General features: G+C 52.7%; 2 protein-coding genes across 3 annotated transcripts in view; one reads left to right on the top strand and one right to left on the bottom strand.

The window, feature by feature from the left end:
• The first annotated feature begins 1,408 nt into the window (after positions 1-1,408).
• On the top strand, positions 1,409-11,211 carry SNN (stannin). Of its 2 annotated transcripts, none has more exons than XM_004460719.4 (2): positions 1,409-1,480; positions 8,043-11,211. In XM_004460719.4, the coding sequence occupies exon 2, from the start codon at positions 8,131-8,133 to the stop codon at positions 8,392-8,394; it is 264 nt and encodes an 87-aa protein (XP_004460776.1). In that variant the 5' UTR covers positions 1,409-1,480; positions 8,043-8,130; the 3' UTR covers positions 8,395-11,211. The 2 variants fall into 2 exon arrangements, with proteins under 2 accessions (XP_004460776.1, XP_004460777.1); XM_004460720.5 differs by lacking the exon at positions 1,409-1,480 and adding an exon at positions 5,381-5,613.
• Positions 11,142-26,928, bottom strand: part of TXNDC11 (thioredoxin domain containing 11) — a 96,892-nt gene continuing 81,105 nt past the window's right edge. Inside the window, exons 9-12 of the mRNA XM_058286462.2 lie at positions 22,080-22,222; positions 21,508-21,617; positions 17,778-17,858; positions 11,142-11,895 (exon numbers count right to left, since the gene is read on the bottom strand). Of these exons, the coding sequence (XP_058142445.1) occupies positions 11,253-11,895; positions 17,778-17,858; positions 21,508-21,617; positions 22,080-22,222 (977 nt within the window). The 3' untranslated portion in view covers positions 11,142-11,252. The remainder of the gene's footprint in view (positions 11,896-17,777; positions 17,859-21,507; positions 21,618-22,079; positions 22,223-26,928) is intronic.

Raw genomic sequence — 26,928 nt, 5'->3', positions numbered from 1 at the left:
GCGTGGCCTGGAGACTTCTCCCTCCAGGGCAGCCGGCGTGGAGCTGGGCTTCCTTTCGCCTCTGTCCCCTCCTGTGCTCGGCCTCCAGCTCCCCGTCCCCGGCCTCCTGGCTGGGTAGGTGCACCTGGGCCGAGCCCGCAGTTCTGCCCGTTCATTCTTCACTCACCAGACACGCATTCAGGGGCCAGGCCCTGCTCGGGAGGCTCAGCGGTGACTGCAGCACACCCAGTCCCGGGGAGAGACAGACAAACCGGCAATCACACACCCGGGACACAGAGCATTTCACCCTCCAGGAGAGAGAATAACAGAGAGAAAGGGCATTTAGGCTGAGATTAAAAAGTGAGCTGGAAGAATGTTCCACATGGAGGGAAGCACATAGGCTAAGGCCCAGAGGCTGGAAATGGCAGAGGCTGGAAAGACCAGAAAGGCCCAGAGAAGGGAGTGAGGGTCCCTGGGAGGCACATCTGCTCCTAGAGGCTCGGCTGAGCCCGGGAGGCTGGCAAAGTAGTCTCCCGGCCACAAGGTCCCAGCAATAGGGAGAGGCGCTCCACCCGCACCCGTCCGCCTTCCAAGCACCCTGGGCCTTGAGATCTTCAAGGACCCACCTTCATCCTTCGTGGGGTACACAAGTGGAGGTTTCCGCACTACCTCGAGCCTCCGTTTCCCTGCAGGCAGGCCGGGCCTGGACCCCTGCCCCACCACCTGCTCGCAGCCCTTTGGAGCCTGGGGTTCCTCATCTGTGACCCTTCTGGGGTCGTTTTGATCAAATACGCAGGATGGTCAGCCAGGACGCGGGACTGGATGGGGCCTACGCACACAATACGTTGACAGTAAGCAGGACGCCAGCGGCCCAGGCGCGCCCGCAGCGGGCGTGAGAGGAGGGCCCGGGTCCTGGGTCCAGGCTGCTCCCGCAGTGGCTGGCGTGGCCGGCCCGCAGCCCGTGTTCCAGCACCGTGGAACCAACGAGGGCGTGCACGGAGGGACGGATCACGCGGGCATGAATGAACGATTCGGCCCAGCGGTCCCGCCTTTCTCCGGCCCTGCCCGCGATTCGCCGCTCCCGCTGCCGGGCAGCGTGGACGCTGTCGGCCGCCGTGCGCCTCAGTTTCCCCCTCGGTAAGAGGACGGGGCAAGGGCGGCCTTCGCGGGCTGGGGCGAGGTCCCGCACGCCCCGCGCCTCGCCCGAGCGCGCCCAGCCCCGCCCGCGCCCCGCGTCCGCCAGCCGCGCGCAGCCCCCGCCCAGCCCCGGGGCGCACGTGACCCGCCCGCCCGGCCCCGCCCCGCCGTCCCTGCGCGCGCTCCCATTGGCCGCGCCGGGCGGGCCCCGCCCCCGGGGGGCGGAGCCGGAGGCGCCCCCGCCCGCGCTGCGCGGGGCTCCTGCGTCCCGACGGTGCGCGGCGGCCGGGCCGGGCTGGCGGCGGGCGGAGCGGGCCCGCGGGGCTGCTGCGGGCGAGCGGGCCGGGCGGCGGGCGGCGCCATGGTGAGCGGGGCCGGCGGCCGGGCGGGCGCCCGCGGGGCGGAAGGGGCGGCCCGGCGCGGCGGGGGCGCTGGGCCGCGGGCCGGGGTCCGGGCGCGGGGGAGGGGCGGCCCTGGCGGGGGCGCGGCTGCGGGGGGAGGGTCTGTTCCGGGGGGCCGCGCCCGCGGGCGGAGGCGCTTTGTCCGCGGCGCTGCGGCGAGATCGGGACAAAGGAGGCGGCGGGGGGCGGAGGCCGCCTGGCGGGGAGCGGGTGTCCCTCCGCGCCAGCGCCTTGCCCCGCACCGGGGCCCGCGATTGCGCGAGCCGGGCCGGCCGCGGGACTCTCCGGGACACTTCGGGATTTTTCTAAATTCCAGGGGAGGCGGGGGTTTGGCCGCCCCCGGCTTGGTCGGGAGAGCTGGTACCCGGACGGTGTCTAGCGCCCATTTCGAAGGTGGGGAAACTGAGGCCGGGCTGCAGAGTTCGGTGTCGGCTTCGTTGGCACCGACTGCGCGCCGCGGGCTGACCGGGTCTCGTGGTCCGCGGTCTCCCCGACCCCTTCCCTGCGGCAGGCCGACTTAGGTTGCATCCCCAGCTGTTGTCCCTCTCCAGCTGTCGCGTCGCCCCCTAGGCAGAGCCCCCTCCCCTCTCGCGCCCTGCTCTGCTCCTCCGGACCCTGGGGACATGGCAGCGTCGCCTCGCCTCGCAGGTTAAATGAGAGGGTGCGTGGAGCGCCTGGCACCGCGCCTGCACGTCGCGCGCGCTTGGCACGTGGGAATTGCCCGGGTGCCTGTCATCTCTGCGCCCCCAGCCATCCAGCCCTCCGCCGAGGTCACCCAGCCCGTCCCTGTGGGGGTGAGAACTGTCCCCCGACTCCTCAGGCGTGGGAGGGTGGGGTCAGGACTATGGCATTTTGGAGTCGGGGTTCGAGTTTGAATTCTTGCGCAGCCACCACTTTTGTGCTGTGTGACCTTGGGCAATTGACTTCACGTCTCTGAGCCTCAGATTCTTTATCTGCAAAGTGCGAATAGTGATAACTCACCTCCTGGGTTGTTTTGAGGCTGAGAGGAGCTGAGTGGTGTGAAGCAGTCAGCTCCGTGTGTGGCAACTTTCCTCAGCCGTCTGCTGTTATTACCACGTGTTTGGCCGAGGGGGGCTCGGGTGAGAGTGACCAGTGGGTGGGTCCGGGTGGGGCATGGGCCTGGGCTGCAGGAGGCCGTGGGTGACCTTGGGGCAGTCCCCACGTCTCTGCGGGCCCAGCTTCCTCTTCTCTCAAAGGGAAACGGGGCTCTGGTGCGAGTTTCCTCTCCCGGAGGCGGGGTGTGATAGCACCGGCGGCAGCGGCAGCGTCCCTGGCGGTGGCTTCCGTCGCACACCCCCACCCCCTTGCTGGTGCTGGCTCTCCCAGGGCAGGTTCCTGAGGGAGGGGTCCCCGGGCCCCAGCGCCCTCCCTGTGCCCACAGCCCTCTTTCCTGACCAGGTGCGGGAAGCGCTTTGGTGTGTGAACCGGGGTGGCCTGAAGAGGCGGGGCTGGGTGTGCGGCGTGTCTGGCCCACGGCTTTTTTGGGGGAGAACGTGGCTCGACCCCTGGGGCTGGCGGTGGGAGCCCTGGCCGGGAGGGGGCAGCCCTCCTGGCCTCCCTGAGGGGCCCCAGGAAGCGGAGGCTGTGGGGGGAGGGAGGTGGCACGCGTCCCCAGCCGAACACTCGTGATGTTCCCAGGTAAGGGAGAAGACGGTGGCAGCGTGTGCCCAGGGAAGGGGCTGTTTGTGGCCTTGGGCCTGGGCCAGGTGCTGTGGCCTCCTGGTGGGCAGTCCTTGGGGGGGGGGGTGATGGCTTGCTGTCCTCTTTGTGGCCCCCAGGACTGTGCCCGCACACCGGTGGCCCCACAGCCCTTCCGGCTTCACTTTTCCTGTCCCTTCCTATCCTCTCTGTGGCCGGATGGGTAAAGTCAGAGACTTGTTCCCATTTTGCACATGGAGAAACTGAGGCCGTGGGAGCGGCTTGCTTGGCTGGGTCCCAGTGACCAGTGGAGGGGTGAGGCGGGGAGAGGGAGGGGACTACCCTTTCCCACTGGCACTGGCTGTTGGCTCTTGGCCTCGAGTGGCAAGTGGAGGGGATTGGGGCTTAAGTTTCGGGGTCCTGTGAAGAGGGAGGGGTCACCAGGGAGGAGGAGAAGCCTCGGGCCCCTGAGGGAGAGCAGGGTGGCGGGAGACCCCTGCCCGCTGCTTGCTGGCAGCCGAGGCTGGGACTGCCCTCTGGACCCTGGTGGCGGGCAGGGCAGCCTGGGCTCTGATGGCGCGTCGCTCCGGCCCTGCACCGGGGGCTCTGGAGGTCCCAGGCCCCTGCCCCCTCTGAGCCTGGGAAACTGGCACCGGGGCACGGGGGTGCTAGAGTGGGCAAGGCAGGCAGACGTGCTCACCGGAGCTGGCCAGGGCGGTTGCCACTGCCGACCACCTTGTGCTAATCCAGGTGACACGTGTGGACCCGGCCAAGGGACACAGTGCTCCACGTGACCGCCGTGGAGGGCGTTTGGGGAGCGCAGAGGGGCAGCCTCGGCTCCTGACCTTGTTTCCAGGAATGGCAGAGGCAGGAGTGAAGGCATGTGGGCCGGGGCAGGGGCTGCTGGGAGCTTGGGCTTCGAATGCCAGGCTCTGCTTGCCTGAGGCCGGCCCCGGGATGCTGTGGGGTGGCCGGAGCGGTGCCCCGCTCCCGTGCTGGTCCAGAGACCACGGGCTCTGGGGCGGGCACTTCCCGGGGCGGCCCCCAGCTGGCCTGGCCGCTTGCCCATGGAAGACCCCCGCTCTGCGCTGCCCGGCCCGCTGCTGGCACAGCCTACCTCCTGCTTTCTGGCTCTTCTCTCTTGGGCAACTCAGGGAAACTCCCTTAGCCTCAGTTTTCTCATCTCTAAAATGGGGGTGCAAACGGTGAGCAGAGTTAGCCGAAGGGGGGGGGGGGAGGAGGATTAGGTGACTGCTGAAGAAATGTGGAGTTTTGAGGATGATTCAGAGGCAGCCCAAGTTCCCCACGTGCCCTGGGCCCCTGCCGGGTCCAGGTGGACTCGCCTTCCTCTGCAGACCCCTGGCCTGGCCCGCGGGCCCTGGGAGCAGGGTGAGGCGCCGCTCACCTGCAGGAGGCACCTGCTTCCCGTGGCGCCGGTGGGAGGCCCAGTGGTGGCCCGGCCAGCCCTGGGATCCAGACCAGACCCCCCCGACCCCGCCTCCCAGCCAGCCTGGGAGCCAGCTGTCCCTCGGTGGGCTCCCGCCCCCTCCCAGGCAGCTGCCAGCTTCCTCCAGCCTGTTGGGGACAGACGTGGGGGGGACCGGTGGCCAGGGGCTAGGGGGTTCTCAGAGTCTCCTCTCATCCTTTACTCTATCCCTGGGCTGGGACTCCTCGGCACACATTTATTGAGCACCTCCTGTGTGCCACCCTGTGACGGGGCGGGGGGTCAGCAGTGGGCGAGACAAACAGGACCCTCCTCTTACACACGCAGAGTCCGCTTTGGGGACGGAGACAGCGGCCAGGCCCACACACTGAACCAAGAGAGCGTCAGGCAATGCGGAGATCAGGAAAGCAAAGGAAGGTGACCAGGCGGTGGAGGGGGCAGGGGGTGCCTGGGCCAGGGCGGTCTGGGAAGGCATCCCCAGTCTTGCGACAGGCAGGGGAGAACATCCCAGGCCGAGGGGACAGCAAGTGCAGGGGGCGGGGAGCGGCCTGGGGTGTGGAAGGCGCGGCAGGGATGGCGTTTTCTGCTGGCGCCAGGGAGCCCTGAGGGCCGAGCCACAGATGACGCTGGCAGCCTTTTGAAAGACCAGGGCTCAGGAAATACTCGCCTGGCGCGGGAAGAATAAATACCCTCTCCGCACGCGGGGCTGAGCTGCCAGCCCGGCCCTGCCCGCGCCTCCAGCCTGGGGTCGGGGGCAGCGGACAGGGCTTTGGGGTCACCAGTTCTCAAAGGCCCCTTTGAGCTGGGGCAGCCAGTGCCTCAGTTTCCTCATCGGTTTCCCCAGCCCCTCCGTCCAGCCCGCTGACGTCCCCCGGGACTCCTGGGTGTCCCCTTGGCTTCTGAGCTAGCTCTGGAGTCGGGGCCAGGCCATTGTTTGATTTCCTGCTTCCTGCCCAGGACCCAGCCCCGGGACACACACGCTTCCCCTTCCAGGTGGGTTCTGATTTGCCTTCCTGCCCCGGCAGCCAGGTGGGAGGGCAGGTGCCCTGCAGCCAGGTGGGAGGGCAGGTGCCCAGCAGGCCCCGTGTGCCCACGGCCAGTGGAGGCGGGGAGGGAGGAGGAAGCAGGTGGCTTTCTCCTGGCAGGAAGGGGGCTGGCGGGGGCAGGACGAGTGGGCAGGACCGAGGCAACGCCAGGCGGCCTCCCAGGGGGTGAGGGGGGTCCCCGGTCTAGCGTGGGGGCCTGAGAGGAGAGGCTGAGTGGCTCGTGGGAGCCGAGAGCTGTCCTGGTTGTGGCAGGGGAGAGGCCAGGTGCCCCTTCTGGTACCTGGGGGAGCTCCCGGTCTGCTGGGGGCGGCGGGCGCCAACCAGATGGCCCCCCTCGATCACACTGGGCTGCAAACCGAGGCTGGAGCCCTGGAGGGGAGGCGCCAGTGCGGTCAGGAGGGTCCCCGGGGAGACGCTGCTCCAGCCAGAGCTCCCGGCAGCTTTGGCAACCTCTAAACCCTTGTCATCTTGGTCTGGGCGATTCTTTGTGGCATCGTAGGACGTTTGGCAGCACCCCTGGCCTCTGCCCCCTGCAGTTGCGATCACTCAGGATGTCTCCAAACCTTGCTCCTTGTCCCCTGGGGGGCACAGTAATCCGCGGTGGAGCTCCCCTGGATTCGGTCAAGGGCAGAGGGAGCTCCAGGAGCCTGGGTGGCAGGGAGTGTGCAGGTGGGGGTAGGGGATGGAGGCGGTGGTGACGCGTCGGGCCCTGGGGCCGCCCTGCGTGTAAAGGGCACTGGGCCCCGCATGGGCGGTCTGCAGAGCCAGAGAGCACGATGGTGTAGCGTGGGCCTGGCAGACTCGGGGCACCTGCCCCCTTCCTGCCCAGGGTCCCCTGCAGAGGTGGGCTCAGGCCGCAGGGCGGCGCCCAGGAGTGGCAGACTCCTCCAGGGCTGGTGCCTGGAAATACTCAGGGCCCTGCTGGAGCTGCCTTTGACCTTGAGGCAAACCTGGCCTCTGGGGAGACTCCCTGTTGCATAAGAAGCATTGCTAGTTAGGGCTGTTACTGCCCAGGGACACTGGGCGGGGATCCTCTTTGGAGGGGAGACCTTCAGCTCCAGGGCCGAGCTGATGGCGGTCGCGTAGACAAGTTGAGCGTCGGCACCCGCCCTCCCTGCGCCCGCCCTGAGCGGCAGTGTGGAACGAGCCCCTCCTCACCCTCAGCCACCCCGGGTGCTCCGTTGGCGATGATGTGGCAGGAATACGGAAACGCCAGCACTTGGGGACCTGCTCGTCTGTGCCTTCAGCACCCAAGGTGGCTACAGCGGCCGAGCCACGCCCCGGACGGGCCGCCCCCGTGCTGGCCTCGTAGGCCTGGCGGGTACCCCTCGGCCAGGGACCCTCGCGCCACCGGCCCCCAGCACAGATGAGGGTGGCGGCTCAGGTGGAGGCAGTTGCCGGAGGGTCCGTGGCTGGGAGGTGGACCGGAGTCTTCCCTCGGGAACAGCCTGGCCCGCTCCCCGCTCCCCGCCCCCCGCCCCCCCCAGGCCCGCTTCACCCCCCTCCCTGGCTTGCTCCCGCCCAGCCGCTGCCTCCGGCTGGTTCCTGGTCCCGGCTCTGCTTCCCTGCAGGTCTCGGCATCGCGTCGCTTCTCCACCAGTGTCTGCGGCGTGGCGCCTTGCTCCTTCCGTGCCTGGCGTGCCATCCCCCCTTGGTAGTGACCCTTTGATACACGGACCCGTTGCGGCCGGCTTCCTACCCTGGACGCCGAGCACCGTCAGGGCAGGAGCGGCCCGGCACGCCCTCCCCTGCACGTCCCCCGCGCCTCCTGAGGGCCTTGGCCTTGTCTGGCCACGTCCGAGGCCCCACCGGCGCCTGCCACCCGGAGTGTGCTGTGTGCCGGGACCTCCCTGGGCTGCCTGCAGTTCCCTGGTGGGCAGAGGCTCTCGTCTGCTGCACCCTTTCTCGGGTGTTGCTGAAGGACCTTGGCAAGGGACCTACGTTGCCCGTTGGTGGGAGAGGCTGTTATCCCCCCGCCTTCAGGTCCCTCGGCTCTGGCCATCACGAGCCACTGGCTCCTTTGAGTCACTGGGTCTTGACTGAACTCCTGCTGTGTGTGGGGCTTCCAGAACGGGTTCCTGAAATGTGGGTGGGGCTGCCGCAGTGTCTGCCTCACCTGCACCCCACGCTCCGGGGCTGAGGTCTGGTGGCACTTGGGCATTACCTGGAAGCAGGCGGAGGGCAGCTAAGGGAGCCCGTGACGCTGCCGAACAGAGAAACGGCCAAAGCCAGCCCGAGGGTTTTCTCTAGGACGCGGGTGGGGCTGTTAGGCTGAGGAACTAAGGGTAGATCCCAGGGAAGGGCCACCTGGGGCTTGGCTCGGGTTGGGGTCCCAGCCTGGTCCCCAACCTCGTTTCACCTCCCTTTGTCTTTCAGGAGTCTCGCGTCCAGCCTGAGTTCCAGCCCCACTGAGCCGGCCGCCCCGAGCGCTTCCTGTCGCGGAAGCCGCCCCCACGCGCTGACCATGTCCATCATGGACCACAGCCCCACCACGGGAGTGGTCACGGTCATCGTCATCCTCATCGCCATCGCCGCGCTGGGGGCCCTGATCCTGGGCTGCTGGTGCTACCTGCGGCTCCAGCACATTGGCCAGTCGGAGGACGAGGAGAGCATCGTGGGGGATGGCGAGACCAAGGAGCCCTTCCTGCTGGTGCAGTATTCAGCCAAGGGACCGTGCGTGGAGAGAAAGGCCAAGCTGACCCCCAGCGGCCCCGAGGTCCACGGCTGAGCGGGGGCTCCCGGCCCTGATGGCAGCCAGCCGAGAGGCGCGGGGAGGGGCGAGCCCGCGCAGGCGCGCTGCTGGCTGAGGAGGGGCTGACACTTGCTGGCATGGCCTCGGCGGGCTTCATCATCGCATGCACGGACGCCCGGGGCCCTGAGCCTGGCCTCGGTGGCCCTGGGCACCCCCTTGGCCTCCTGGCGGGGCTGCCCATTGCAGGCAGTGGGCAGGCTGACCCCGCAGGGGCTCCTGGCCCTGTAGCGCTTTGTTACTTGAATGTTTAGCTGAGCCTGTTTTCTGATGGAGCTACTACTGTAATGCGTGAACTAACAAACCTGTGAACTGTAAATAGGCCCCCACAAGCATGTGCTTACGCCTTTTTGCCGATTTTTAAAAATGACCACCTAGAGCACATGGAACCAGCTTGGCGACGCCACTACTAATGATGAGCTGAGTCAAGACAACAGAGGAAGGCCCCAGCGGCACTGGGCAGGGGCCACTGGCACCTAGACGTGGATGTGTCGAGGAAGTGAAACGTCCTCAGTCCCGTGGCTGACCAGTTGGGGCACTGTGGTGATTTCTGCTGGTTAGCAGTGGATCGAGAACCATGCCCCTCTCTCCTTTCTCGAAAGATTCGGTTGTGAAGTGTCCGTTCCTGTGGATAGTGGAGTTATTGCAAGGAAGCCACTGAAGGTGCTTGGGAGCTGGTGAAGGACTCGTCAGGGCATGCGTCCCGAGGGCTGCCAGGCACCCCAGTAGCAGAGCAGTTCTTGCCCCGTTCGTCTCAAGCATGCCGAGTACTGCCCCGTCCCCCCGCCGGCTTTGCTGTCATCACTGTCCTCAGAGAAACACCAGAGCCCATGGCGGCGCCTTTTCTTCTGAAGTCCAGTTGGCCCAGGAGAAGAAGTTGTGATTTTTTTGTTTTTGTATTTACTATTTTCTGCACTGGAGAGGAAGAGGAGGGGATGGTCAAGTGTTTCTTTCTTTGCTTTCCTCTTCCCTTTTCACAAGTTCTCTTCCTTCCCTCTCAGATTACCGCCCACCTGCAGGGTCCTGAAGGGTTTCCTCCGTGGTCACTGCAGACCACGCTCCCTGGACTGGCTCTGAGGCATCGGGGGCTGTGGAGGGTCACCTCTGTGCAGGAAGACCTCCACCTCCGCACGGACGCCACCAGGCTGCTGACAGCTGGTGCTTAGTGAGCACCGAGGCGGGGTTGGGGACTCCCAAGCTAGGAATTGCCGCTTTGCCAAGGCAATGGGTTGGTGGCTCTTGGTCCCCCTGGCGCCCCAGCAGCCTGTGTCTCCGAGGTGTCCTTCGTGGCCATGTAAGTCAGCTTGCTTAGATTTTTAATCCTCCTCCTGTAAGCACGTCCTAAGCCGTCACGTGTAGCACCTGACCCACGTGGGCACCTTCAGTCCCTCCCACAGGCTGGCCCTGGCTTGACGGTAGAGCACTGGCCCCTAACGCTTGCGCCACCTGCCGCCCTCCAACCTCCAGCTTCCTGGTCAGCCTGAAGGCGTCTCCTCTAGCCTCATGGAAGGCTCCTCCAAAAAGCATGTGGAACTAATCTACCTTTCAGAACCCCAGAGGGGGAGCTGTATGTCAGCAGTACACTCCTAAATAGGGAGTCACACATTAAATAATGGCTGAGGCTGGGAGAAGGGGCAACTAATGAGGCAGCACTGAAATACCACAGGTGGGCTACTGGGGAGCCCCTGGAAAGCAGCTGGACTTTCAGTCCAGTGGAGGAGATGCCTCTGGCCCCTTGCTGGAGGCGGCCCCCTGGGGAATGGGTGGTATGACAGTTAAAGGGGGAGATTAGCAGAGGCCCTGCAGGCCCAGTGGGCAGGAGGCTGGGGGGGGGGGGGCCTCGTGGGTCCAGATGCTGAAGTCACTTCCAGAAAGGAGAACGGAAGTTCTGCTGACTGGCAGATGAGGAAGGTTTGCTTTCTAATGTAGGAGGCTCACAGAATGTGAAAGTGTAGGAGAGAAAAGGCTGAGGCTTTTGGTCCATTCGCTTTGCCCTTTGCAACTCCCAGCTCTCTCCCTCTCCTTCGCTGCAGCCAGCAATGTGAGCTGGTGGTTTTACTTTCAGATCAAGACCTGAGTAATTCATGACAACTGGGATTTGATTTTCAGTCTGAGCCTGACCCCTGAAACCGACCAACACTTGATTTTTAGCCTTACCCTGAGGTTTTTACTGTGCAGGTAGAGTTTCTTTTGAAATGCATTAAATATTGCTTTCTTATCAGCTTCACTTCAGGTTTTTTTTCTAACCCACTTCCCCACTGCCAGGGACCACATCTTTGCAATCTAACTGGGGCCCCTCGAAGAGAGTTGGCAGTGCTGGGTGAGTGTCTGGTGCGACGGGAGGAAAATGAAAAGGCCTGGAGAGCTGGCCACTGGCTGCACACTAGCCCTTACTGTCCTGATTTATCAAGAGCTACTTTTTTAAGAAAGCTTAGGAAGTTATGATCTCTCATTGAGTTCACTCTGAATAGTCCAACTGTTACACTGAAGTTTTCTGAATAGTCAGTCAAGAAATTAACCTTTCGTCCTTTGCAGCATCGCAGAAGCAACAGCAGGGGAGTGGGGAGGGAACTTTGTGACACTGAGCCACTAAACAGGGACTGATTCTTCAGGCACATCTTCACATGGACTGTGCTATACTGTTTTTCTCAAAGCCACCAAGTTTGTGCAATAAGTGGAAGGGATGCCGTCCCTGCTCAATAAAAGTTGAATGACATTCAAGCTGATTTTCTAGACCACTGAGAAAATCTTTATTTACAATAAATTTCAATAAAATTTGCATAAATAGATTCCAAATATACATTTTTCACCTCTGATTTTTTCATATCCTTTAAACGTCAGTCTGTCCTGTTCTCATTATTCCTTTCGGTTGCCAGCGTGGAGCTGACAATGGAAGGTGGTGGGGTGCTGCTGGGTAACTGGGGGGCATCTGGGGGCTCGGGGTGGTCAGAGTGCGCCTCTGTTGGGGAAATGAGAGTCCCGGCTCCATCCTTGCCCTCAAGCCTTCTCTCCATGGTGGCCACCAGGATCTTGAGCCACGTGTTCTCGGCGAGGAGGTTCTCTGAGGCGTCAGCCAGCTCCTGGAGCTTACGGGCCACCTCCTCGAGCTCCCCGGTTTTCTGCTCATACAGGGCCTGCAGTTGCTCGCTGTGCAGCTGGAGCAGGCGGTGCTGCTGCTCCAGGGTCTGCTGCTGCCGCAGCAGCCGGTGCTCGTCCCTGCGGGCACTGGCGAGCTGGGCCTCCACCTGCACCTGAGCTCGGTGCAGGGTGCCGATTTCCACTCTCAGCTTCTGAATCTCTCTCTCCAGGTGGGAGATGTGGCTCTGCTGTAAGACTGCCTCGCTCTGAAGACACTGTTTGGTAGGCGGGTTAGCCAAGTTCTGGGGGGCAGATGCAGGGTCTGAGTAATGCAAGATGAACCTCAGCAGGTTTGGAAGGGTGATGGGAAGGTCTTCAGGGTATTTCACACTTAGGTCTTTTCTGAAGAGAAAGGAAAAAGGAAGATGAGAGTCACACTGACAACCTTATCCAACCAGATGACTCCTGGAGGTCAGGCCATTTTACTTTTTACCAAGGAAAAATAAGAGATTTCCTGCAAAGCTGAGAATGTTCCATCTGCTTGTTCTGTAATTAAGATGGCTTATCTAAGATGAGTGTCTGTTCCTGAGGAAGGGGAGTTCAGTTCCTGTTTCAACCTTCCAAAAGAGAGACGGGCTCCCAGGCCAAAGCATGAAGCCAGCGATGGAAGCCAGCGATGGAGGCCGTGGGAGCGCGTGGGCGGCACCCGGGACAGGGAGCTCCCCGCTTAGACCACTGCGGCCCTCAACAGTGCTTGGTGAAATAGGAGAAGCCTAGTTTCTTTGAGCAAGTGTTTGTTAAACATTACCTGGAGCAGGGTTCTCAACTGGGGGTGACGACACCCAAGGGGGCACCCGGCAGCACCTGGAGACATTTTTATGGTCATGGTGGGAATGCTACCAGCACCTGGAGGCTGCTCGAAGTCCTGAATGTGGACCGTCCCACGACACTGGCCGGCCCAGGGTGCCGATCGTGCTGATGGTGCTGAGGTGCTTTAAGAGTTTGGCAACGTTCTAATTAATTTGTGTATGCCAAATTACCCCTGAAAAATTATACCTCAGATTCAACTTTAACTGCATACTAACTTCCTCTTTCAGGGAAGAGTCTGAGATGCTTTGATGTTTTATTGTGCCACATATTCGTGTGAAAATGTGAACTCTCAAGACCCAGCGGTTTAGTGTTCACTCAGCGTCGGCTGGGATTACAGGCCCAGGAGCCGTCTGAGCAGAGCCGGCAGCCAGCCAGGCCCACGCAGGACTCCAGCTGTGCTCCTCTGGCCCTGCAGCGCTGGTTGTTAGCAAGAGGCACACCTTTTTCCCCTCTTGGCCCAATCAAAAGTTGCTTTTCGGGGAAGGGGATGTAGCTCAGTGGTTGAGCGTCTGCTTCCCATGTATGAGGCCCCAGGTACAATCCCTGGAACCTCTAAAAAAAACAAAAAAAGGAGCTGTTTGACCCAAGGTTTACTTTATTAAAAAAAATTAAATGTCACTTTTAAGTAAAAATGCCTTGAAAACATGGGAGAAGAGTTCCTTCTGAAGGCTTCATAGCACAAAAAAGCACGAGACACATCAAATGTCTTTGCATTGATTTCTTTGTGAAATCCAAGAGGGTGAATCTAGTCTTTCTACCTACAGTGAACTACACTAGAAGCACCTAAAACGGTCTGGTGACCCGCTGGCCACACCTGAGAGCCCTGGGTCCCACTCCTGGCCTCAGCCTTGTGCGCTGTGAGGGATGCAGAGCTGGACAAGAAAGCCTCACAGCCCTGGCAGGTGCTCCTGAGCAGAAGCCTCTCTGTAAGCCCTTCCTGCTCCACTAGGCTGGTTCTAAACCCTTGGGGTAGACCCCCACGGGCACGAAGACGGAGCGGGGCAGCACGCCTGTCCCAGTCCGTCAGTCTTCCCATCCCCAAGAACGCGTTGTCAGACGAGTAGGCTGGATTTGAGTGGCTGGTAGAGGGCACGCTTACCTGTTTTATAAAACGGTACAGTAGACATGAGCATCTCTCACCTCATCCTATTCCAAACCCTTTCGATACAAAAGAACTGTTAGCCTTCTGAAGAGGTTGGGTACAATTAATGTCAGCTTCAGGCCATCTGGGACGTCTCTAAGTTCAACACTGAAGGTATGTTTTGCTAAATTCCTTTCAGGACTCGATCCTGACCTGATCCCTGACACACGGACCAACCAAGGCACTCTGATGAACCAGCACTGCCCCACCCTCAGAGCAAAGAACAAGTCTGAATGCACTAAGGAGTTTTCCTCAGATTTGTTGGAAGTCCTGACTTAGAAAATTCCTTTTTAGAACTTTCCATTTAATTATCTGACAACCAAAATTTCTTCCACAGACATTTATACCTGTGCTTACACCATCTGGGAACAATAAATCAAAGCCCCCAGCTTCATGTATAAGGTGGACCAACAAAGATGGGTCCATCTCCTCAAGTACTAAAGGAATGGAAGTTAAGGGGGGGGGGGCATTTCGTCTCAAGTACTTAAGGAATGGAAGTCACAGGCGGTTCACCTCCTCAAGTACTAAAGGAATGGAAGTCACGGCAGGGATGTAGGGCCCAGGCTGCAGGGCCCAATTGGAGGGTGGCTCTGCACTGGCTTGTGCTGGCAGACAAGGGGTTCCTCTGTGCTCTTCAACTACTTCATCTGTAAAATAGGGGACTTAGGAGTATCCCCTACCTCACAGGACAGTTCCACAGATTGAAGGAAGCGAATGTTCAGTGAATGTTAACTTAAAAAAACAAAAAACAACTTACACTGTCCTCAGGAAACCAACAAGAAACCACTAATTAAGAGCTTGCGTCCATCTCTGCCCCCACTCCACAAAGCCAGTAGCTGAACGCTGGAGAAAAGCACCGTGTAGCAGTTTGATACTGTTTATGAATTCCAAAAATAGATATTGGATTATGTTTGTGAACTGGTTTAGGCATATTAGATTATACTGCTTTCAGGGGTTTCACTTTTACTTGATTAAATAACAATTAACGCTTTGATTGGGCCATGTCAGTAGGATGTTGAGTCCCTGCCCCCTTGGTGGGCAGGGACTCGAAGAGAAAACAACAAGGCACAGAAGTTCGTGGGAGTTCTGAGCTTAAGCGTGGGAAGTAAACACACAGGAGAAGAACAAAGAGGAATAGAGACAGCCCCACAGACATGGCAGAGGCCCTGGGAAGAGAGAAGAGCCGTTCGCCTGACAGTCTACAGCTGACCTTATGGAGAGGAGCGAGCCTGAGCCCAGAGGGAATCGAGCCCCAGGAAGAGAGACAAAGTCTAGAGAGCCTGATGGCCTACGCTCATATTGGAAGAAGCCAGGACCACGGAGCCTTAAGAGGAAGAGGATGGCTGAATGACGGCATCTTCTACCCCAAATAAATACCCTTTATAAAAACCAAACGATTTCTGATATTTTGCGTCAGCATCCTTTGGCTGACAAATATACACGGTTTATTTAACTCTCCTTTAAGTTCACTAACAGCATGTTTATATGCAACTTGAGCACATAAAAAGCCAGATACAAAAAATGACAAAGGGGATGTTAAGCCCCAAAGAAGGGCTAAAATACCAAAGAAAGGGGTGGGGCTGTCCTTCTAAAGAAGAGAGATTCTTCACCAGAGGACACACCCAAGTCTCTGAGTGGGAGACCATGGTCTTCCCATACCCCACCCCTTGCCTTTCTGGTCCCTAGACCAGGGCTGGGCCAGAACACCTGCATTTTGGCATGTTGCACAGAGTGCTTGCTGCAATGCCCTGGCTGGGAGGTAACTAAGATGCCCCCTGCACAGGAAGGATGGCTGAACATCCAGGCAGTGCCTCCTGCCTGGGTCATACACCAGAGCAGAGGACAGGCTCTTTCATATAGTTTCTCTCCTTCTTGATTATAAAATAAGATGTGCTCATTGTAAACAATTTGCAAAGGATGTAAAAAACATACAAGCAGTACCCCCCTGAATCACTTGTAATCCCTATTCTTCCAAGGTCACCCCTATCAACAGCCTGACGATTCTCTTGTATGTACATTTTTATCCCAGTGCATGCACATGTTTATATTTTATCAGCGTGCCTATACAATTTCAAATTCTTTTGGCTAAAAATAGCACGAGCAAGCAAACCTTGAAAAAGGTCTCATCACATGTTATCAAGCAGCCTTTTCTATATTTCCTCTTTTGCGAGATGTCAGTTCATATCCATGGCCCATTTACCCTCTGGGTATGCCAAACGTTCACTTTGGACCAACTAGTAATTAGCTTACTTCACTGTTGACGACCATTTATTTTTTGGGAAATAAGAAAAATTCTATGCTAATTTATAGACATAAGCAATAACACTTTGATTTACTGTGCTCTTTCCACTAAAAGAAAACAGGACGGCCTTCTCATATTCAGTATTTATATTCTTGACCTTTCCAATTTAAGGAAAATAGGAAGGGGCTGCAGGGACTGCCCAACGTGGTATCTGGAGCACGAGGTCCTGTTTGTCACACCAGGCAGCTGGCGAAGGAAAGTCACCCTACCCGGACTCAGGTCCTCACACATACAATCTCCTGCCCATCTCTCCCTCTCTTCTGTCCCTCTCACTATATATCCATTCACTCCAGTTGCTGAGAACTTCGTGCAAAAGCATGTGCTGGGTGCTATGGTTTTAATATCACTTTTGAAAATCCACTCCTTCAAAGTATGTTTGGAATTCTAAAATTACCCTTCATTAAACTACATACCCAACCTTTGTCCCACACAGATGAAATTGTTAGTGTTACTGTCCACGGTTCCTTGACTATGTCGCAACTGAAACACTTCTTAGAAAGAAAAAGGCTTATCGCAACATTCGACAAGACCCTATATCACAGGAAGTATTCCAGCAAAAATTCTTTGAGATAAAGAGCAAAAACCAAGGAAATGATTTGATATAGGAAGGAAGCATCTCCTAAAGAAACATGCAAAATATAGCAGTGGCTGCAATAGCAAAAGTAGGGGGAAACGGACTTTGGCCCAGTGGTTAGGGCGTCCGTCTACCACATGGGAGGTCCGCGGTTCAAACCCTGGGCCTCCTTGACCCGTGTGGAGCTGGCCCATGCGCTGTGCTGATGCACGCAAGAAGTGCCCTGCCACGCAGGGGTGCCCCCGCGTAGGGGAGCCCCACGCGCAAGGAGTGCGCCTGTAAGGAGAGCCGCCCAGCTCGATGGAGGGAGCAGCCTCCCCAGGAATGGCACCGCCCACACTTCCCGTGCCGCTGACGGCAACAGAAGCGGACAAAGAAACAAGACGCAGCAAAAAGACACAGAAAACAGACAACCGGGAGAGGGGAGGGGAATTAAATAAATAAAAATAAATCTTTAAAAAAAAAAAAAAAGAATAGCAAAAGTAAGTATAGGAAGTTAAAACAGCAAACGTCATACATTTGAGTTGGGGACCCAACTAAAAGAGTCCTGTGAATGCTTTTCCCTGCAAAGCAGATCCTGCCAAAGCAATGTGACTGGGTCTCCAGCAGTATTCACCCTTGTTAAAAATAACAATAATAAAAAAGGAATCTGTTAAAAGGGGCCAAGAGTTCCTTTTCTCCAGAAACACTAGCAACCACATTCATTAATTGCAAAGCCTGCTTCTCCCTTGCTACTGTCCAGTCTCTGCTAGCTGGGGCTTTCGGGGTAGTTGCTATAAGAACTGAACTTGGGACTGACTTAGGCAATTAGGAGAAGACCAAGGTGTACAACCCATGGCATTCACAAAAGTCTGCACACTCGGGGAGAAAGCTCCTTTTCAAGGGTCCTTGAATCCTAGGGAGGAAGGTGCTGTGGTTAAAGAAAGCTGCTATTTCTTTCTTGCACATGGGTGAGGTGGCGGTTGTGAGGACATGAGATAGGATGCATGTAAAAAGCCTGCGCAGACAGGGCTTGGCACCCCTGAAGGCGCAACAGATGAGCTGTTATTTGTTCCCACAGAAATGCGGGCCCCTTTCCGGTTATCTGTGCATCCACTGCATGCTCATGGAGGCCAAGAGATGAGTTCTGAGGGCCACATTACCGTCCATGTGAAAACCAAGCCTGGAGAAAGCAGATTTCTCACAAAAACTCCACACTACATATGACATTCTGACACCAGAGCCCTTTTATCCTTTGTCCTTGAGAGCACATTTTAAAAATACATTTTACTCTGAGTAGTTTTGTAATAAGCATCATGATTTACATTTCATTTCTGTGAAGTGCTTTAAACACATTTTGTTTTCAGACCTCTACAAAAGAATTCCATTTGCCCAATACAGAAAAAATCCAGCATTACCTGTTGCAGGGAAAAAATAAGACAGTAGGAAGACGGTCAACCATAAATTCCCAAGGAAGATCATTCTGAGAGACATCAATCCTGGCAAAGGCAAAGGGAAATAAGAGAAAAGTTAAAGATCAGCCCAAGAAAGCCCAACCTGAATCTTCTCTGACAGGTGGAGGCCAGGAGCATTTCCTGAGGCCGGCAGTGCCTGGCCCTTTCCTGAGACTTCCAGGATGTGCAATGTCCCCGCCAACAAGCTGAGTGGTAATGTGACATTCTGAAAGTAAAAATGCACTGCCAAAAAATGCCTCACTCACCTGGTAGGATCTGGCTGAGGATTTTATTCCTTGAATTAGCTCTAGAAAAAGAAAAGAACTCAATATACCTGAGCTATAATACATACCAAGCCTCTCTGAAGATGGAAGAACCTGGGAAAGAAAAATTATACCCTATTCCATATTTTGTAAATTTGGACAGAGGTCCAAAAAAGTATGTGTGTGTGTAAAAACAATATTTTTAAGTCCGATTTTACATTTATTTTCTAAAGCAGAAAATTTTATCGTACTATGTCAACCCACCTGTTCTCAATTACTACCAAATTAACTGCAACTGCTCTGGGGGTTTGCCCCTCCAGCAGCTGGCACTGCGCTGGGATGCGGCAAGGCTCCCAGGCACTTGCCGATGAACACGGAGCAAGTGTGCATCCCTGCGGAAGGGCTGCCGGGCTGAGGGGCTTCAAGAGTGCCAATGCTCACAAACAGCAAATACAGAAGACAGATGTGTCTGGAATCATGACCTGGACACAAGTTTTCATACAGTATAATTGGGAATTGGGTGGGTAGAGGTCACTGCCATGTATCTGTCTAAAAGGATGAAACTCATTTAAAAAATGGCATTACCAAAATAAACTGATTATACACAGCTTTATTAACAAAATGGCACTCCTCACTGTGACAGCCTATTTAAAAATTAGAGATTTCCATTTTTTAAATAAGTGGTGTTGAGCACCACATTCTGTAACACTTCTTTTCTCCTAATTTTTACTTCGAAGAAAGACCAAACTGTAAAATTAAAAGATTGTAAAAGTCCATTCACAATTCCATTGGGCTACCCTGAACCTTCATTTTGGGATTCTCATTCAGGCTTGGTTTAGATGCATACATATTTTTAAAAGCTGTAATCAAATATCTCATACTCTATTCTTCTCAAATAATTGTATGAAAAGCATTATTTTAATGGATGGATAAAATCCCATCAAACGCCCAACCATAATTAACTTAAGGGATCTCCTACTGCTGGATTCAGATAATGCCAAAATGACTAGCTCATGCATCTCTTGAATTCCTATTTCCTTAATTTCCTGAAGTGAAAATAACTGGGTCAAAAATGGATAATCTTTTTTTGTCATTTCTTGCAGCTATTGCTAAAATGTTTTCCAAAAGGGTTATGCCAATTTACTGATTACAATAGGTATAGCCGACTGTGCTAACTTCCCTTTATCAAGACAAAATTCTGGCACTTAAAAACATTTCTATTAGTGCAAATGATATTTTGTTACTGCTTTCATTTGCATTTATTAGATGATAATTTCCTTGTTTATTCTCTACTTATATGAAAAACCAGTCCATCTCCTCTGTTCCCACTGAAGCCCTTCCCAGCTGTTTCTTAAGTCACCTTAATTTCACAGGGTCTGGAGTAGGAATGCCTTATTTTGAATCTTGGTTCCATCACTTGCAGGCTGTGTGACTTTGGGCAAGTCATTTACCTTTCTGTGACAGTTTCCTCATTACTAAAAAGAGGGTGATAATTATACCTGCCTTACAGAGCAGTGTTAGGATTAAGTCAGATAATGTGTATATTAAAAAATCTCTCAGCATAGTAACTCCTCAAATTTGGTTATTATTACTTTCAACATTTATTTTTTTAAAAGATTTATTTATTTATCCCCCCCCTTGTTGTTTTGCACTTGCTGTCTGCTCTCTGTGTCCATTCACTTGTGTTCTTCCATGTCTGCTTGCCTTCTCTTTAGGTGGCACTGGGAACCGATCCTGGGACCTTCCATAGTGGGAGAGAGGTGCTCAATCTCTTGTGCCACCTCAGCTCCCTGATCTGCCATGTCTCTTAATGTTTCTCCTCTGTGTCTCTTTCTGTTGTGTCATCTTGCTGCGCCAGCTCTCCATGTGGGCCAGCTCTCCTGCATGGGCCAGCATGCTGCACAGGTCAGCACTCCACACAGGCAGCTTGCCTGCATCAGGAGGCCCTAGGAATTGAATCCTGGACCTCCCATATGGTAAACGGGAGCCCAATCGCTTGAACCACACCCACTTCCTACTTATAATAACACTTAAATTAGGTGAAATACATATGCTATAAAATACAGTTATTGTCCATTTTTTCAGTCTCTTGTTTTCATTGCACATTTTTCTAATGGAATCTGTTTTATCAATTTTTCCACTGCTTCAACTTTGGGATGTTTCTTTTAGAAATGGAACTAGCAAATCTAATATTCTATTTTCTGCTATTTTTGCTGTGATTTGATTTTTTAAAAAAATATTTTTCTTTTATTTTTAAAAGATACTAAGATCACATAAAATGTTACATAAAAAAGATAAGGGGGGAAGCAGATGTGGCTCAATCTATTGAGCTACCATCTACCATATGGGAGGCCCTGGGTTCATGTCCCAGGACCTCTTGTGAAGGCAGCCTGCACCCACGGAAAGCTGACGGCCGGCGCCCGTGGAGAGCTGACACAGCAAGATGATGCAACAAAAGGAGACAAACAGACACAGAAGAACGCACAGTGAATGGACACAGAGAGCAGACACTAAGCAAAAAAGTGGCAAGGGAGGGGGAAAAAAAAAAAAAAGAAAAAAGATAAGGGGTTCCTACATGTCCCATTCTCCCCCCCCCCCCATAAACAACTTCTTTCATCAGTGTGGTACATTCATTGCAGTTGATGGGCCCATTTTGGAGCATTGCCACTAAGCATGGATTACAGTTTACATTGTAGTTTACACTCTCTTCCACTTGATTTTGTAGGTCATGGCAGGATATACAATGGCCTGTATCTGTCATTGCAGTCATTCAGGTCAATTCCAAGTTCTGAAAATGTCCCCATATTACACCTCTTGATTTGATTTTTTATATTTAACTTTATCTGGAGTTTTTCTGGGAGGATGAGAAGATAGAGCTTAAATCAAAACAAGTTTTCCCCTAAAATTGCCTACCACCTCAACCAAAAACTATTTGATCCTTCTTTTCCCTCCAAAAAACTATTTAAAAAACATCTGCCTATCAACCAATCCTTCCTCTTACTTTGATCACCGAGGAGGAAATAGGGCCCAGTGCAGAGAAGTCCTAGGGTTGGTTGGCAGCTCTCCAGGCACGGACTGGCTGCCTCTTGCTGGGCTGGGCCCCAGTGCCAGACGACTGCAGGGGGCACCCCTTCCCATGGCGTTCCAAGAGCTGGCCACTGGTGGCTGTCTTGGTCCCCAGGTCAGTGCTCCTCCCACAGAAATGTACGTATTTGCCCATGAATTCAATCAGGGCTGAATATGCTTAATGACATGGAAAGAAGACTCAAAATCCATCAGGAAAACTTTGGTTTCAACAAGGTTGAAACCTGGTGATTAAATTGTGCCCAAAGTTAACAGGCAATTGGGCAGACCCTCGCAAACCATATGGTTAAACTCTAAGAGTGACGACAGGCACACAGCCCGAAGTGCTGCAGAACAAGCTTCCCTACCTTGCCACCGTGAAGGTATCCGCCGGCAGGAGACGAGCTAGCTGGATAAAGATGTGATTGAGAGACGGGCAGAAGCCACACCACTGTGCATAATAAAGCAGCAAAACATCCTGTGGGAAGGGGAAGATGGGAGTTACTTCCACCTGCCAGCCGGCTCTTCTGCCTTCCCTTGCTGCGCTCAGAACCCAGCAGGCATTCAATAAATGCTGCTTATGTAGAGATGACAATTAAAATGTTAACCTTTACATTTTTCCAATTATGTACACTTGTAAAGATGTTCTATAATTTAAAAATCACCATTTAATTCACTCATGTTCTGCAATAAAAGACTGTCATGTGGTTAATAAAAAACATTACTAGTCAGTTTGGCCTTCTGGTGCTGGAAGTAACTTTATGTAAAGGTAATTTGCCATCAGAGAATAAAAGCAATATCTTTTAAAAAAGTCGCTAAAAGGTGAAAACTTGTACTATTAAAAACAACACCAACCAACTGCTCACCCAAACAATTACAGCTTTGGAAATAATTTTATTAGAGGTAGAGGCTTGATTTTTGCCTCTTCATGACTCCATACCTGTTTTCGAAAGACTACTTCCCAAAAGGTTTCAGTTGTCACCTCAGTGATTAAATGCTGAGAAGGAAACTGGGCAGAGTCACTTCCAATAAGATGCCTTTTCAAGGGACTGTAGAGAACGCTGAAGTTTTGAATAAAAGACTCTAAAAATAAAGAGAAAATGAGTTCAATTCTTCTCTTGGTACAAAGAGAGGAGCTGGCCTACTTTAAAACCTACATTTCAACAACTGGAATGGTTTCACAGGCTCACATTTTTAACACTTTCACCTACAGCCAAACCCTGACCAAGGCAGCCAATGGGGCACCAGGTTTAGTATAGCTCAGTGAGCGGTAATTTAGATAATGCAACACCACAAAATGTTAGGTGCACCAATATTCACAGACTAGGAATTCCATCCTCTTCTTTTCTAACAGGACTGGTCCACAAATAGACACAAAGTGAGAATCATGTGAGAATCATCAACATGCCAGGATCTTTAAGGGAATTCAATCTATACTACTGAGACCTTTAAACATAACAGCAAATGCAAAACTGGCACAACCTGCTGAAAAGTGGAAGGTGTCTGATGCTCATGAATGTGAGGACAAGGAGCTATGTTTTTTTTTTCCCCGTTATTAAACTTCTTCAACTTCCTCTTTAAAAATGATGAGGAAAATAAACTCAATTATATTTAGTGGAAAAATATATAAACAAAACCCACAAAAAATGCTAAAACCTAACTTGAACCAACAGTTTCACCCTCCCCATAAACTCTACTACCTTCAGATTCCTTTGCCTCATCTGAAGGCACACTAACATGAGTTTTACTTCTTTTTCTGTCTTCTGACGACCTCCACTCTGAGGTTCTAATGAACAATGCAATGTTCTGCAGGGGAAGGAGGAAGTGAAGAATGGCATGTGAATACTAAAGAGAATTCATTATGAGCATCTGAATTTCACTTGGTTGACTATGTTTTTGAAACAGAAAACCAAGAATTATTTCCTAACCTAAATGAAGCCTAAACTCTGAATTTGTCCTAGAGACAGATGACTTAAGAGTCAACTCTCCAACGTTACAAAGTAGGTGTTTTTCTTACAAGGACTACTGCAAATTCTGTCACCGATTATAGGACAAGAATAGGTGAGATGGACATTTCAGAGTAGATATAGAAAACTGAAAGAAATCTGAGGAAGGCTTCTTTCAGATTATCCTTCAATTCAAAGTGAACACATTACGATCTCATTGAATGCTTGAGTATTACTGAATGAAATTCAGAAAAATCCAACAAACACTTAAATAGAGAAGCCCTAGTGTTTATAATATACAACTTACTATGGAAAACTTAACATTTACATGTTGAAATCTTTTAACAAATGAGTCTAATATAAGAAACAAGCTTCACCTGAATTTAAATGAAGACTGCTAAAAGGACTTAAGGATTTTGAGTTTACTCTTGCTTTCATACATACTCTGTAAAACTTGAAAGTAAAGTCTCTTTCCCTACTGAATTCCTCCTTCTCCAACTAGCAAGCAGTGACTGCAATCCTCCCTCCCACTCCCCCGTTTCCAATGCAGCTGAATTAAGGCGACTTTTGAATTCTCACTTCCTTTTGTGTGCATCAAGGTATGAGCAAAGCCCTAGAACTAGACAGCATGGGTTACTTCACTGCTGCTGTCAAGCCCCAAGGGCCAGCTCTTGGGTGCTCCCATAATGGGCCTTACGCCCCAAAGCAATTTCTATTGGTTTGCAACTTGCCACTTGTTTATTTTTACAATCTAGGCACCCAAGGTCGACAGGCTTTACAACAGCAGAACAAATTAGAGATGGTGGCCTTGATACTTATACATCTAAAACTATGAAAAAAGGGAGGGGAGAAGGACTCAGAGCCCTCTTCCCTGATATCAGCCGTTATCAAGACGGTTTTGGGACTCCATGTCTCCACAGAAGCTTCAAATCACATGAGAACTGGCAGAAACATCTTTCTGAAAGCTCCAAAAATCCGTTAAAGGACTGCAGTAACAGGGCAAGCACCGAATCAAGAAAAAGGCTACATAAAGTGGCAGGATCTGGTGGTGCCCTGGCTGGCTGGCCCCTCTCCAACCCCTCACTGGCTCAGCACAGAGCCAGCCTGTGCTCCCAGTGCAAATATCTGGTTCTAGTTCTGGGGGAGCTGAGTAACCCTCATGCACATACTGGGAGCATGTACGCCTGTCTCAATCCTTCTAGTGGTGACCTGAAAGACTGGCCCAGAACTTGCCCTGCATGTAGAAGACAGCTCACAGAACTCTTCCACAAAATGCTGTAGGAGAGCAGTCAAGCGACTGCAAGGGGTGAGGGATTGCTGGTTGCTGCCCTGGACTGTGAGGAAACTGCTCCTTAGGGAAGAAGGGACATTTGGACCCATGTAAACAGGGGCATTCCTAGGGCCAAATGCACATGCCCAAGACAAGACATATGCACAGAAAGGACCAGGAAGGCACCGAAGCTATAGCCAGGAACTATTCTCCAAACTCATGGTATAGATAAGCTGGAAGCAGAGAACACTCAACAGGTCAATCTGCAAAGACTGGGAAAGGTGTGTGTGTGTGTGTGTGTGTTTTGGCATATTCCTGGCATTCAAGGAAAGCTCTGTCATAACACTAGATGGATGCAAGCTCAAGGAATTGAAGCCTCAGAGCCTAAATTCCATTAAAATATCAAAATGTCCAGGTTTCAACAAAGATAACAAAAACATAAAGAAACAGAAAGGGATGGCCCAGGAGAAGTAGAAAATTAAAGCATTAGACATGATCAATGAGAATGACCAGGCCTGGGACAAACCAGACAGGATTTGAAAATTGTCTTGGGAAACGGACTTGGCCCAGTGGTTAGGGCGTCTGTCTACCACATGGGAGGTCCGCGGTTCAAACCCTGGGCCTCCTTGACCCGTGTGGAGCTGGCCCATGCGCAGTGCTGATGCGCGCAAGGAGTGCCCTGCCACGCAGGGGTGTCCCCCGCATAGGGGAGCCCCATGCGCAAGGAGTGCGCCCTGTAAGGAGAGCCGCCCAGCGCGAAAGAAAGTGCAGCCTGCCCGGGACTGGCGCCACCCACACTTCCGGTGCCGCTGACGACAACAGAAGTGGACAGAAGAAACAAGACGCAGCAAATAGACACAGAGAACAGACTACTGGGGGAGGGGAGGAATTAAATAAATAAATAAATCTTTAAAAAAAAGAAAAAGAAAATTGTCTTAATTATGCTCAAAGAGCTGAAGGAAAATATGGACAAATAACTAAAGGAAAACAGGAAAAGAGATGAACACAAAGAGTATCAATAGAAAGATGAAAATTATGAAAAGGAACCAAACAGAGCTGAAGATCACAGTAACAAATATTTTAAAAGTCCCTAGAGGGCTTCAATAGCAGATTGGAGCTGGCAGAAGAAAGAATCAGTGAACTTGAAGATAAGTCAACTGAAATCCTTCAGTCTGAGGAGCGGAAGAGGAAAGAATGAAGAAAAGTGAACAAAGCCTGAGGAACCTGTGAACACCATCAAGAGAACCAATGTACACATTGTGGGTATCCTAGAAGGAGAAAAAAGAGAGAAAGGGGCAGAGAGAATGTTCAAAGAAATTATGGCTGAAAACTTCCTAAATTTAATAAAAGACATGAATATATAAATCCACGATGCTCAATCAACTCCTAACAGGATAAACCCAGTTAGACCCATGTCATGCCATATAATCAAATTGTCTAGTGCCAAAGATAGAGAATTCTGAAAGTTGTAAGAGAGAAGCAATGTGTCACAAAAAAGGAAGCCTCAATAAGATTAAGTGTTGATTTCTCATCAGAATCCACAGAGGCAAGAAGGCAGTGGGAAGACACATTTAAAGTGCTGAAAGCAAAAAACTGCCACCCAAGAATTATGTATCCAGAAAACCTGTCTTTCAAAAATGAGGGAAAGATTAAGACATTCCCAGGAAAACAAAAGCCGAGGGATGGGATCAGATGTGGCTCAAGCAGTTGAGTGCCTGTTTCCCACACAGGAGGTCCCGGATTCAGTTCCCAGTGCCTCCTAAAAACAAAAAAGCAAACAACAAGCAAACAAATGAAAAAAAAAAACAACTTAGGGGAGCCAATGTGGCTCAGTGGTTGAGTGCCGGCATCCTACATACAAGGTCCTAGGTTCAATCCCCAGCACCGGTACTTCAAAAAAAAAAATCCAAAAAACAAAGAAGCTGAGGGACTTAGTCACCACTGGACTGACCCAACATGATGCTAAAGAGCATTCCGCAAGTTGAAAGGTAAGGACAAAAGACAATAGATTGAAGATGATTAAAGAAATAAAGCATTCCAGTAAGGGTAACAACATGAGTAAATATAAATATCAATCCTACTGTACTTTTGATATGTAATTCCACTTTTTACTTTCTACAGGCTCTAAAAGGCAAATGCATAAAATATGATAAATCAGTAGTTTTGGACTCACAGTGTATAAACATGTAATTTGTGACAAGAACTATAAAAGGGTGGGGGGGGACAGAGGGGTATAGGAATATTGTTTATGTATACTATCAAAGTTAAGATGGTATCAAAGCAAATGAGTTTGTTAGGATAGATTTAGGATGCTAAATTTAAGCCCCATAGTCGCTGTAGAGAAAATGGAGAATAAGCAAACTCAAAAATTCAGCAGTAGTGCATGGATCACTGGGATGGGGCAGGGCAGGAGCAATGGAGAATTAATACAAAATGAGTATAGGATTTCTGTTTGGAGTGAAGGCAAAATTCTAGTGAAGGACAGTGGTTAAGATACTTCAACACTGTGAATGTGATGAATCCCCCTGACTGGTATGCTTGGGAGGTGTGGCAGTTTGAAAATATTTTGTGAA

This window comes from Dasypus novemcinctus, chromosome 23 (assembly GCF_030445035.2).
Source record: "Dasypus novemcinctus isolate mDasNov1 chromosome 23, mDasNov1.1.hap2, whole genome shotgun sequence".
Taxonomy (NCBI): domain Eukaryota; kingdom Metazoa; phylum Chordata; class Mammalia; order Cingulata; family Dasypodidae; genus Dasypus; species Dasypus novemcinctus.
This window is presented reverse-complemented; position numbering and strand designations above follow the sequence as displayed.